Genomic DNA, 14,427 nt, shown 5'->3' with positions numbered 1-14,427 from the left:
TAGTATATATAAAACTTGTATATATATGTATAACTTGTACTAGGTTTTGGATTCAGTGTTAGAAAAAATCATTGGAAAGAGTGCCTCATTTGTCTAGGACAGCATTTAAGTTATAATTTCCTTAGTCTTTCGCTCTCTCGACACGCGAAATAGAACAATTTTACACAAATTATCAAAAAGATGGTATTTAATACTTTACACTAGAAAATAAATCTGTCTTTTTAGATGTCCAAATTAAACATTTTTTGAATGAATAATTTCAAAGCAAATGAATATTTTGTTAAGAAAGTGGAAATTTTGCTTTAGCTCTATGACAGAAATAGTAAGAAAGATAATATACGAAACCAACCAAACTAATAGGAATTCTAACTAGAAAAAAATTGGCTGATACCGCAAGATGCTAGTGTATTGTATGTTCAAATTACTCTTATTCAATTTACTAATTTTTTGCGAAATAAAATAGAGTCAATTCAATATTTTATTAGATGAATGAAAAACTGGAATAGTTTAAATTTTTCTTCTTTTTTACTGTTCCGCTAACAGTATCCGCTAACTTCCATAAATAGAATATTTTTTATAACATGTAGATTACATTTTATACATTTTAAAACGAACAGAAAAAATTCCATCAAAATGTATGTAACCTAAAGTTTGATAATGACCATTCATTTTAAATGTTCATTTTAAATTCATTTCATTCCTCATTAGATGGATTTGTTTACAATTCCATTCTAATTTTCTTATTCATAGTAGTCAGAAAATCTGTAAATGAGAATTATTAGAATTTTCAAACTTAGTATGCAGGGTCTGACACTCAGAAGCTTAAAAATTTCTGCATAAAGTCATTTGTGCCCAATTTTTCAATGGTATTTTTTTCTGTTAGTAATGAAGTTGCAAAATAAACTGGAATATCATTGCTTAATAGCCCGAAAATTGTTTGTTTTATTTTTAAAAAAAATATTGTAAGTGTAAAAAATATGCAAACTCTCCAAAAAAACAATACAAATCGAAAAGAATGTAAGATTAAAAGTAAAAAGAATATTAATACAATTCCATGTACTAAAATATTATCTGATTACAAATTAAGTAATTAAAAAAAGTAATTTTAATTAACTAAACTCTTTTTTTGTATAATGCAAACCTATTCGAGAGTCACGACACTTAAAAAAATTATTAATCAAACGTTCGATATGTGCTGTAATTTAAAAAATTTATTATTGTAATTTAAAAAATTTATTTTTTTTAAACCAGTCCTAAAATGGACATTTAGCTATAAAGCATTAAAGGTAAAATCAAGATGTTTTATACGACTAGGTCATACAAAAAGAATGAATGAATATATGAGGCTTAGAAAAATATTAAATTTGAAACTAATTAACCTAAAACCCTGAGGAAGACCCAAAAATTGAGAAGGTCAGATGACGTAACAAGAGATCTGAACTTATGGAAAATAATAAACTTCAAGGCTAAAAACTCGAAAATTTAGTACAATATAGTTCAGCAAACCAAAGCCCACTGCAAACTGTTGCACTATAGAAAATAGAAAGAATGTAAGATCAACTCAAACACAATAATAGTCTGCAATTAAATTTCTCAGTCTGAAGTTTATTTTGAGTGCTCCAAATACATGTGTTAATTATGGACAATAAATGGTGTGGTGGCATAAACTGCTCCACTTCAAGGGGAATGTTCTAAAAATATAAACTTTGAATATATTAAGTAAAACAAATTTTACAAACTTACCTGCATTACCATCAATATTCCATAGGGAGTAGTTTCAAGTAATTTTTCCACTGTCACAATTTATGATTTCCTTTCTCAAGTTGGAATATTCATCTTCTTCTTTTCTTTCCAGAAGCGCCTCTAGTTCTTTGTATTTGCAAAATTTTGTCTTGATCCACAATTTCGTAAGTGATTCCAAAACCGGTTTGTCTCCAATAAGCTTTAGAATCTTGCTAATGATCTCTAATTTAATATCCTCTGGATCTAAAGAACCGAACGCTATCTCTGCAACTCCATGCGCCATAAAGTGTCTGAGGTTTAAACCAGCGAAAAGATCTGATGTCTTCCCCCAAATACTTTTTAGTTCATTACTATTGTATAATACGTTCAGGCAGTCAAAAAACAATATTTCTAAAGTTGTTTCTGTTTTTACATCATTAAAATATCTCTCACACATCAACGATTTTACTTGATCCTTGACTGCATCATTTTTACATGACAACAATAAAGCCTTCACTTCTTCATCGCCATCAATTATGATTTTTTCCAACTCATCAATTCGATTTATGAGAAAGTATATCTTCTGATTCATTGTAATGAGTACTTTGTTTCGTAATTTCTGGGACAGATCCATTTTGAGAAACATTTCACGGTAGTGCTGTTTGTTATGAAACAATGATATTAATTTTTGATAAGCGTTTACTTCAAAGTCAATCTTATGAATTTCTGTATAAACACCATCCGAAATTTCTTCAGCTTTCTCTTGCTTTGGAACACGAAGGAAATCAAGGACCTTCTTTTTTGTTTTCTGTGACGTATACACATCTTTAAGTAGATCATCTTCAACACCATTACATGAACGAAGACGATTCACCACTTCATTACTTTTCACGAAAACATAGCTTTCAACTTTTTGTTTTAATTCCAACTTCTCTTCTTTTGAAAAAAAATCATATTCTTTAATTTGTTTTAAAAGATTATTAAGGTTTTCAAACTTTAAGCGGCATCCATTCAAAATTTTCTTTTTTAAAAATGTATCCTCCAAAATATTGATAATTTTATTAACAAAATCCTTCTTAAATTTAGGATAGTGATCAGGAAATTTCTCTCCGCATCTCCAGGCATACTTTCTCTGCATCCCTTCCTGGAAATCAAGATAGTCCATTAAATTTTCTTTTATATGACTTAGAGCACTTCCATTTATTTCAAAAACAGGTGAAATTACTACAGAAGAAACGATATCCGATACGTCTTTTTCTACAATTTCTTCAGAATCGGGCTTTAGAGAGTTTCAAAATTTATTATGATATTTTATTAGAAGTTCCTTAAGTAATTTGGTAAATTTTAATAAGCATTGTGTTCGTGTAAAAGAAAGTCCTTCATATCGTTTTATTTCATCAAAATCTGGAAAAAAATCGTATAGAATACTAGGCGAAATGCCATTTTCCTGAGCTTCACGAAAATCATGATATATGTCATAACCTTTAACGCGTTTATATTCATTCGTGAAGTTCTGAAGTTCATTGAGGATATCGTTTTCAATTTGATGAACAGGTTTATTACCATTATTATCTATAATATGACATAATTTACTGTGAAACTCTTCCAAGCCTGGGTATTCGAGTTTCAGAGGCAAAGAAATAAATTCTGTAAAATATAGCAATGTTTTAAAATAGCAATGGAATTTATTCAAACTCTCAGATTGGTTCATTTTCAAAAGATCCGCTATATAGTCAATCAGGTTTTTCAACATTACGCAATAATTCCGTTTATCCTCTTTCAGAAAATCTGCCCGGGCTCTTAATTCACTTTCCAGGTCGAGACATACATATTCGTAAATATCGCCATGCTTTTCTTTCGTTTCCTCTCTAACTTTATTCGAAAAATATTCACCCATTCGCTGAAAATATTTTTCAACCACTGGCTCCACGATGAAACAGAGATCTCTTATTTCAAGCAGAAACGTGTGAAATGAACTATCCATTCGTTTCTCATTATTAAGTTTGCCTTGTATGTCACTTGCACGAAAATGTGAGAAACAATTGCGTAGTTTATGAAGAGTTATTTGCACATCTTTTGGTAAACAGCAGCATAGGAAGTGTTTAAATATGCCATCTCTGGCGACAAATTCACCCAATTGTATGATGATTTTCTGCAAAAAGAAATAGTTTACTTGTTCGTCAGTTTTCAAAATACTTATATAAGTTTCTATTTTTCTTACAAATAACTCATTTCGTACCTCCTCTGGTAAACCCTTAATACTCTCTTGAATGATATCAATCGATTCTGATTTGGTTTCAAAATCACTGTAGTTTGACAGATCATTTCTCAGAATCAACGCAAACTTCATATATTCTTTCATGTAAATAAAGGGAGCTATTTGAAATCTTCTTCTCTGTTCATGATCCATCCCAAAATTCCGTTTAAGTGAGTAATATTTTTTTGAAGATAGCGCAAACAAAAGCAAACATCTCACGACCTTTAAAAAATTTTCCTTATTTTCATTATTCACAATATCACTCATCAAAATCAGATGATCGAAAAACTTAAAACAGTGGAACATATACAAGTTGTCGTAATACTCACTATATGTTAAATAATTTTCATACTCGTCTTCATTTGAAGCAGAATCAAACTTGAAATATTTATTATAGTTATCAAGGATAGAAATTATTGTTTTGATTTGCTTTAATTTTGGATTTTTTTTGTTCGGTGGGTTGATATTTCTAATCTCCAAAATATCTTGTAAAATATCACGCATTGAAACGTATGTATTGGCGATAAAAATTTTGAATTTCACTTTTCCTTTCACCAAACGTAGAAAAGTTTTCTGATAGACGGCAATCATTTTTCAAAACGCATCCGATTTTTTTCAATGTATTTAACATATACTTCGTAGGATTTCGAATACTTGATTCAGAGATTTCAAAATCAAAAAAGTTGTATTGATTTAAAACACGGAATAAACCAACGTTATTTAAACTAACACAATAATAAAACCCAGATAAACCTTGAAAATCGGTTTTTTTGGGATCCATGTTCATTCCACTTTCTGTTAACATTTTTACCTCATGCTCGGAAATGGATAAATAACGCATTAAATTAGGATAAGCTTTGAAAGCGTCAATTAAAAAGGTATCTTCTATTGAAAGAGCATTTATTAGTTCCTTAAAATGACCATCCCACCCACCAACTATAAACATCTCATCGGTTGCGGGATCGAATGCATCCTTTCTAAGAGGGAATGCTTGAGTCAAGGATATACTGAATCCATAAATCTCCAAAAAATAATTATTTGGCATTTTTACATATTTATGTATAGCAAGACTTTTGAAAATAGTATGTTTTTTGTTTAATTCCACTACAGGGTGGTGCGAAGAAGATTTCCTTGTTCCCTCAATGCTTGTGTCATAAATATCTATGTGACATTTAAGACTATTAGATGCCGCTTCAAATATTTGCTCATCTTGAATTGCAACGCTATCGTTCCTTAAATATCTGTTCAGCATTCTTTCGAAGTATTTAAAAAAATGACAATATGATCTTTATAAAAAAATTCGTAACAATTTGTGAAAGGGTTAAAATGCAAAACACTCTTTCGTATCGCATTAAAATCAATGTCTGAATATATACAACTATTTTTGTCTTCACTCCCATTTCTTCGTTTGGGTGTATCAAACAATAAATGTTCGAGTTTTTCACAAGATGCCTCAACTGGTATTTCGCTAGAATCGAATAAGTAAGACATTAATAGCGCCCAATACAAACTTTTCTCGCGTGGTGTGTTTATTATCCATCTATTCTCAGTACTATTTTCGATAGAGATTAAATATACTTTCGGTGGAAATATACGGTTTGAAATACTCGACATGTTTTCGAACTTCCGAAAACGAATAAATTTCAGATCTCTCATATTAAAAAGCTAATAACTTATGAAAATTCTTACGACGCTTTTAAACAATAGTTACTCATAAAAATAATCATGCTATAAATATATAATATCAAGCAATGAATGAATAATTCAAGATTTAATGCTTTAAAACTCACTCTCTAAGTTCAGAATCCTGAAGAATTGCATTCTGGTTAGTGGTAATTGTAAGTTTTGTAGTCTGGTTTGTAGGTAATTGTAAGCATGTTTTCTTTCTAAGCACCTCGTTGTATTTGACATGTTTTTCAGCAAATCGGATTATCAGACCGGATGGACATCGGAAGCTGCTTGATAACAGTCTTACTACACAGGAACATCCTAAATTTATCAACTTGCAAAGTGAATGTTACTGAAAAAGATACTTTTAGATGTAGTTGTCGGAAAAAGATACTTTTTTTTTTCATTACAAGGTTCTCTACTGGAAAATAACTCACTCTGAAATATTAATTTAAGTCAATTCTTTAGAAGTTGGATATGTTCCAAAGAATATTAGACATAGTTTGCAGTAGTGGCCATTACAGAGGCATAAAGTTTGTCTCCTCACTCGAGGTGAAGTTTAGCAACGCCTCCACACAGTTTCTTATGGGTAGTCCGATCAGACCACATTGAAAGTAAACCACTTTTTACTCACTTTATTTAACAAAAGTTGAGCACCTGGGCCGCGCAGAAGACCCATATCCCATTCATCATGAACTTACAGACAAATTAAAAAATATAAACAGTTTGTAAACAGAGTCTCTGGGGTGAGAATTAAACTACTCGTCAAAAGAGCTATTTTATACAAAATCTGGTAAAAATAAAGAAAGTGGTAGCAAATATATGTCTATAAATGTATTTAATTTGTCTTATTTACTTGTCAACCACCACAGATTCAATTCTCAGATATATATGATAAATTTATTTTAATTTCTTTTAAAATACCATTATAGGATGAATGAGAAAGGGGCCATTATTAGCATCAGGGGCTCAGCTAGACCAAACAGACCAGACTTTTAAAATGAAATTGGGTTCATGCGCACAACTGGTTCACTTTTTAAATAATCTGCACAGACTACTTCTAACGCCCTAATTGCGAGCAAAAAAAAAATTTGGGGGTAATTTTTAATTACAAAAAAAAACAGTATAATAGTTACTAAAAAAATTTGTTAGATTCTCGAAATTATATTTCTTTTAAAAATGATAGTTTGATTTATAATTTTGACTCCAAAATGATATTTTGATTTTTTTTTTTTCATTTATAATCAAAAATTTAACAATTATTGATTTTGTAAGTTAAAGAAATTTCAATGACGAATAACTATTTCTTTTAAATCTAAATATTATATAATTTAGATATTATAAATTTATAAATTTCAGATCTAAATAAAATATATTATAAAATATTTTATACTTAAAGTGGTAGTTAAAAAAATATAAACTAAAAAATTAAGAAATAATCGGCTGAAAACTATTCTATGATCTATTTATTAGCGCAACTAAATTTGTAGTCTAAATAAATTACATATTGTTCCTTATGTATTTTATTTTACTTTGTATGATATAACATAAGACTAAATTTGAGACAAAACGAACATTGATCTCGCAGTTATTATGATTTTATGCACAAAAAATATAATATTTTGTCTTACAGAGTTCTAGCGGTCCTTGTAGTGGTTGTAAATTTAGGACATTGCTAGAAGATATTTCTTATTTTAATATACCACTTTATCGTTAAGTGGTTTAGAAGCTGGAATTTTCATACAAATACACTTTCTTTGGAAAAAAAATTTTAGTGGTGGTTCCACAGAAATTAAAACATCGACATTTGTTTTATTTTCGTTACCGCTTTTTAAAGTTTTCAAGANATCAAAAAAAAACCTCTCCTACATGGTGTATAAAAAGTATATTTTTTATTCGAGTTCATAAAATTCAAGTGAGAAGCAGAAATGTAAGATATTATCCATTGAACCGACAAGGTACTATTTACTATCAAAATAACTATTTGGTTGATCCTATTTTACAGTGAGGATGGGTCACAAAAATTCAGTTTATATGCTCATGAATTGTATTCCTATGAGAGTATAAAGTTAACTTTCTCGGGAAGATTTTATTTCAATTTGTATTTTAAAATTAAGATATTTTAAAAGATGTGGTCTAAGTGTTTAAAAATTGTACTATTTACATGTATGGGCTATAATTTCTGTAGAACTTAACAGCATTTGTATCTTTTTAGATAACAACAGTTTTAATTCAATTTGTTAAAAACAGGTATTACCTTCCGTTTTCATTATAGCCCACAGTGGACGAATTGTAGAATTATTTACGTGAATCCATTTAAAGTGTAAACAGATACAAAATATATTTTTTAATTTTTTTTACTACTTTTGTTACTGTGTTTTTTAAGCTCCCTTACATTTACTTCTGTACTGATACTACCATTTTAACTACTATTAAGCCTTCGTATTTTTTTGATTAAAAAAAAACAATTTAAAATTATCTGCCACGATTTATAGATTACAACTATGTCATGCTATTGATTATTTTTTATTAAAACTTTTAAGAAAACTTATGTGAAAAAATGCAACTTATTTCACATTTAAAATTTTTTTTTAACACTGCTAATTTCTGAAATTTAAAAAAAAAAATCCCATTCGATACAAAAGCTTCATTCGTGTAGTTTTAAAAAATCAATTTGGAGGATTTATTTTCCAACTTTCGCGAACAGCAATTTATGGATTATTTAGAAATCAAGTTATAAGCATTGTATTAAACAGGTGCTTATTTTTGTATTTGTAACATGATTAAGATAGGTACATTAAGAAAAAATGCAGTGAAGTTATCATTATTGTTGCAAGAATTCATTAAAAATTCCAAAAGCCATTAAAATATCCTTTAAGAGAAAAAGAATTCTTCATTGCATATTATTTATTTGAAGTAAATAATTTCAACTTTCAGAGAAAAAAAATTGTTCTGGACTAAGAAGCAACAATTATTGCGTTGCAAACATCGAGGTTGGTGAGCGGCAGCAAACAGGAGACTTATCGCCCTAGTAAATGAATAAATAATACTAAAAAATAATTAATAATCAACTTACCAAATCTAAATCCATCAAATCTCCAGAGGCAATAGCTTGAAATAGTTTTTCCATCTGGGACAACTTTTGATACTTTTTCTGGAGTTAGAATATTCATCTTCAGCATCAGATTCAAGAATCGCTTCCAGTTCTTGTAGAGTGCAAGGCTTTACTGAGATCCACAACTCACAAAGCGAAATTAAAACTTCTTTATCACTGATCAGTTCTAGTATTTTCTGGATGAATGTCATTGGCAAATCTTCGGGCTCCAAAAAATTTACAACGAGTTCTACAACTGGACTTCCATGGGAAAGGAAATCTCTCAGATTTATTCCATTGAACATATTAATAGTTTTTTCCCACAATTCTTGTAGTTTCTTATCTTTCAAGATGTTCAAACAATCAAACAATAACATTTCTAAAGAAACTCTGGTTTCTCTTTCGTTCAAAAACCTTTCGCACATCAAAATTTTTATATGCTGCTTTATGGCTTCATTGTCCCTTTTTAGCCATAAATATCTGACGTTTTCTTGGCTGTTTATTAAAATTCTTTCAAATTTTTTAATTCTATTTATTAAAAAATAAATTTTTTGATTCATGATGTAGCATACTTTGCGTTTTATTTCAGGTTCCAAATCCATTTTGAGAAAAATTGTACGATATTTTTCCTTTTTAAATAATTCCATTAGCTGCTTGGTTACATTCAATTCCAAATTATCTTTGATATCTTTTATTTTCAAAACTGGTTCAAATTCCAGGCATGTTAAAGCTGATTTGAATCCAGATTGTAAAATATGTTCAAAAACTTTTTTCCTCGTTTTATGAGGCAAAATTACACTTTTTAAAAGATCTTCAAATTCTTCCTCTGACATGGACGAGTCTTCAATTGTGCTTAAAGCTTTAAAAATATTTCTAGCTTCTTTGAATTTTCTATTAGATTCAAACAGCAAATCTGAAATATTTTGTTTAAGCTGAATTGATTCTTTAGCAGAAAAAATATTAAAGTCTTTTAATGTTTTAGTTAGATTCTTTAATAGAGTGAAATTTAATTCTTGACCGTTTCCATTTGATTGTTTTTTAAACTTTTCTTTTAATACTAATTTTAAACCTTCTAGAACATTTACTTTAGATTCGTGTTTATGTGGATTTAGATTATACCAGAAATTCACATATATTTCAAAAGGTTCCAATATATTTTTAATTTCAAGTTCGTCAAATTTAAAAACATTTGAATGAAAAGCTAACATAAATTCATTTATTTCTTTACCTAAACTATCTTCAGAATGTATACATCTGAAGATAAAATAATTTAAATTACTCAAATAATTTCTTTTTGGCAATGAAAGTCCTTCATATCGATTTAATTTATCGAATTCATCAAATATTTTACTATACATTTGCTTGAAGTCATTTAATATATCCAATATTTTATTTCTGACTTCAAATATAGGTTTTGTTCCAAGAATATCAATAGCAGTATTCATCCTTCTGCAACAATTTATCAAATGTGGATCACTGTTTCTATTAGATTCAGAAATGTACTCAGTAATATATATTAATGACCTAAAGTAAGTGTCCAATTTATTCAATGTCAGAAAATCTTCACTCTCTAACTCTAAAGATTCAGACATTTTCTTCAATTCGCTTATAGACAAACGTTCGTAGATAAACTGAAGCAGATTATTTGATATAATTGCGAAGTCTTTTTTATTTCCAATAAAATACTTTTCTCGATGCAATAATGTATGTTCTTGAAATCGATGAAAGTGCTGAAAAATCTCAATGTACCCATCTATAGATTTTTCTTTACCTCTTTTAATAAGAAGTTCGTTAAGTCTTAAAAAATAATTTTCCGTGGTAGGTTTCAATATAAAAAACAAATCTCTTATTTCTTCGAAAAGGTGTCCTAAATATTTATTTCTTTGTTTCTCTAAATCTATTCTACCTTGAACACAATTTGCTCTATATTTCGAAAAACAATGATTTCGTAATTCACAAAGAGATTTTTCCAAACCTTCTGGCAAGCAAGATTGAAGAAAATGTTTAAAAATGCAGCCACTTTCGTTAGAAGAGCACATTATTTCCCCTAACACCTGAATAATTCTCTCAAGACATAAAATATTGATTTCTGAGTTGTTCTTTGTAGCGATTGTGAGATAATTTCGCAATTTTCTAGCAAAAAATTCATTCTTTATTTCTGGTAAATTAGTGATAGTTTCTCTTAAAAGGTCAACTCCTTTCACGAATGTCTTTGTGAATTGATTAATTGTAAAGTTTTTTTTTTAGTTCGGCAGACAAAATCATTGCATTCGCTTTAAATTCAGTTCGATAAGTAAAAGGTGTGAATCGGTAAATAATTTCAGGGTTTTTACACAGTTCTTTGAAAGAACGCGGGACAAAATCAAATTGCTCTTTTGAACCATACCTATTCGATAGAATGAATAGAAATAGTGATTGAATAGCATTGATATATATATATTTATTTTTTTCATCCAATGAAACTAAATTGTCGAAAAACATGAAACAAGTAGACAAATCTAGATTATCATAGTAGGCGCTAAATTTGACGTAATCCAGAAATGCATTTTCCTTTGATCCATTATCAAAATAAAAATATTCACAGTAGTTTTCGATTATGGAAAACATTATCTTACATTTCTGTAAATTTTTATCAGACGTCTCCATTCTAATGTGTAAGATTTTTCGAACAATCTTAAGCTGATACTCATTAAAACGAAGATATGATTCACACAGGTATCTAGCCTGGTCTCTTTTATCACCAAGCGGGAAAAATCCCTCTGAGTTCACTAAGTCGTTTTTCAAAATATGACGTACCTCTTCCACAGCCGTTAAAATGTTTTCGTTCGGATTTCTAATACAATTTTCAGGTGTAGCAATGGTGTTAGTCGCATAATTATATAGCCGACGTAATGCAAGAATGTCATGCATATTTATACAGTAATAAAAACTGGATAACCCTCGTCTATCCGTTTTTTTGGGATCAACGTTGAAACCATATTTAGAAAGCTTTTGAGCCACGTGCAATGATTTGTATAAGTAAGGTATCGTATAGCTGCATGTTTTAAGAACACCACTCAAAAAGTTATCATCGTATTTTTCACATGAAATGACATTCTCTAATTGCGAAAGAACATTAGTTGAAATTTTTATTTCCTTTGCTACGAATCTAAGGGTAGAGATTCTTAATGGTAAAGCATCGCGTGAAGACAAACCATATCCGTATGTTACCATTAACGGGTCATGTCTTTTAAATAAAATTAATTGCCTGAAAGAACCACTTTTATTCACCGACTCATCTTCTGGGTGATAAAAACTGTGCTTCGTCTTTCCATCAGATTCAATTTCATACATATGAATGCAACAACTCAGGGTATTCGAGACTGCTTGCAGTTCAAATTTGTCATCTTTATTTTTTAAACGTTTATATAATACTTCTCTAAAGTAATTGAAAAGTGCCATAATTAAATTGTCTTTATAAAAAGAGAAACGACGGTTTCGGAAAGGATTAAATTTAAAAAACTTTTTACTTACGTTTTCAAGATTTTGTTCCAGTCCATCAGGGTATTGGTATTGTTCATTATCCTTTTTCAACACTAATAGTTGTTGATATCTTTGCAGTCTGATTTTTGATGAAGATAGGGAAAAAATGTAACTCATTAATATAGCCCAAATTAAGCCATTTTCCGGTGGTGTCTGTATTTCCCACAATTTTACATCTTTCAAAATTTCATCATCTACCATTCGTATCGAAATAGTGTGCGGTACAGGTTGAGGAATCACCATTTTCTGCAGATTAGAAAAATTTCAAATAGTTTATGGTTAACAAATTATCGTTACCCGGACTCGGTGAAAGCCGAAAAGTAAATGCCAAGCAGCTGAAAAAGCGTAAGCACACCCTGATAAATAACGATAACGCTTTTCTTTCCGATTAGCTATTAAGAAACTCGAATTGGTTTCGTTTCTGATAACGGTAGGCATGTTTTTTTAATTTTCACAGCGTCAGATGAACTTCTGGGTTCTTTTCAAGCACTGATATTCTTTTAACAATGCTTCAAATCTCAGCTGCTTAGCTGCTTTACAAAAGTTTATTTTCATATTCTAACGCAACATTATTCATACAATGCATTATATCAAATATTTCAGTTGGCTGTTTAACGGCTTGAAGGGACTATGAAAGTTCGGCTTTTAACAGAATTTGAGGGAAAATTACACGTAGAGAACTTTTCCATTTTGCAGTTTTAGGACTGTCTCTTTATTTCATATATAAATTATTGCGTTTAAGAGTGTTTTTTAATGTATTTTTACAACACATTAATACAAGAAGAATAAAATAGAATATCTAAAAGTAAAAATAAAAAAATTAATTAATTAAATAAATTATCCCACGTTGATTGCTTTACTGTACGGTTTCATTTAATTAATTTTTTTCAGCTTTTGAGTTAATCATGATTTCATTATTCATCTTTTGAACACATATTGTTAATTAATTATTCAGAATTATTCATATCCTAGAAAAAGGGAAAAACTGGTAATAAATAAATTTTAACTGGAAATTATGTTTCATATTTCAAATACCTTCTGTTTCTTCTTATTCACGAAAGGCAAGTCTTGAAAATGACAGCCTGTTTTTAAGCGCTTGAAATATGTTGACTTTTGTATTCAATTTGTACATTTTACAAGCAAATGAAGTTTTTAATCAAGTAATATATTTCATTTTCTAGGTATTATTCAGTTAATTAGATATGAACTATTCTTACCAGTTTTTTATCTTTACCGGTGTACAAACAGACTTGTATATCTTCTTGAAATTTATATAGCAATTGTTGCATCTATAAGAAAGCAGTGCTGACTCGTTTTATATTTAATTTTCAATGTCACTTTCACCTAATTCGCAATGATGATATTTCATCATTGCAAATTCATCAGCACCATCAGCTCTTAAATCAGTTGTTAAAATATGTTGTTTATAACAGTTTTATAATTTTCAAACTGAATATCTCTTACGTCTTTGTAATCTGAAAAATACAATAGATTTCAATTAAATTTCATTGTATTGTTCACATAAATTTTACAAGATTTAAATGATGTGAAAATGTATCTATAGCATATTTTAAATATTTTTTAACTTAAATTTGTGAAATTAAAATGTATACATCATAATTTAAAACTTTTTTCGATAATTATCAAATGAAATAATAATAAATAGCACAGAAAATTTTTTTTTTCAAATAATATTATCTTTAAAAAACTATGCTAAATTTTTTCTATTTATCTGATTTACGCTAAAGTTTAAGGGGCTCAAAGTATAATTGATTACCTTGGTGACTTTTTTGAAATGGTTATTTTTAAAATACTCGAAGAGAGAGAAAAACATGTATATTTTTATCAGATAAAGAATGTTTTTTTTGTCTTTGATTACGTAATTTAAAATTCGTCTCTGATTTAATCAGCATTACTTATTCATATAAGAATGATAACCACTAAGATTATGAAAATCTGATTTGGAAAGGTTTCAAATTTGAGGCATTTTGGATGTCTGACAAAAGAATATTTTTTGAAATTAAATAGCTTGTTGCTTTAGGTAATTTTTGGTGATTTTTAAAATTACACATGATTAAGAGTTATTAATTATAATATCATAAGAGTTTGTCAAACGCTTTATATAATTTTATAAGAAAAGCAATCCTAGAAAGTAAGCTATCCA

At 28.9% G+C, this 14,427-nt stretch overlaps 1 protein-coding gene and 1 long non-coding RNA gene across 2 annotated transcripts in view; one reads left to right on the top strand and one right to left on the bottom strand.

The window, feature by feature from the left end:
- Positions 1 to 13,552, bottom strand: part of LOC139426703 (uncharacterized) — a 19,843-nt gene extending 6,291 nt beyond the window's left edge. The window contains exons 1-6 of the mRNA XM_071186459.1: positions 13,481 to 13,552; positions 12,255 to 12,509; positions 8,740 to 10,981; positions 6,282 to 6,343; positions 4,791 to 5,000; positions 1,744 to 3,001 (exon numbers count right to left, since the gene is read on the bottom strand). Coding sequence (XP_071042560.1) covers positions 1,778 to 3,001; positions 4,791 to 5,000; positions 6,282 to 6,343; positions 8,740 to 10,981; positions 12,255 to 12,509; positions 13,481 to 13,552 — 4,065 coding nt within the window. The 3' untranslated portion in view covers positions 1,744 to 1,777. The remainder of the gene's footprint in view (positions 1 to 1,743; positions 3,002 to 4,790; positions 5,001 to 6,281; positions 6,344 to 8,739; positions 10,982 to 12,254; positions 12,510 to 13,480) is intronic.
- Positions 1 to 14,427, top strand: part of LOC139426670 (uncharacterized) — a 57,397-nt gene that overhangs the window by 40,215 nt on the left and 2,755 nt on the right. The gene's annotated exons all lie outside the window — the stretch shown is intronic.

The sequence above is a fragment of the Parasteatoda tepidariorum genome, chromosome 10, assembly GCF_043381705.1.
Source record: "Parasteatoda tepidariorum isolate YZ-2023 chromosome 10, CAS_Ptep_4.0, whole genome shotgun sequence".
NCBI lineage: Eukaryota > Metazoa > Arthropoda > Arachnida > Araneae > Theridiidae > Parasteatoda > Parasteatoda tepidariorum.
This window is presented reverse-complemented; position numbering and strand designations above follow the sequence as displayed.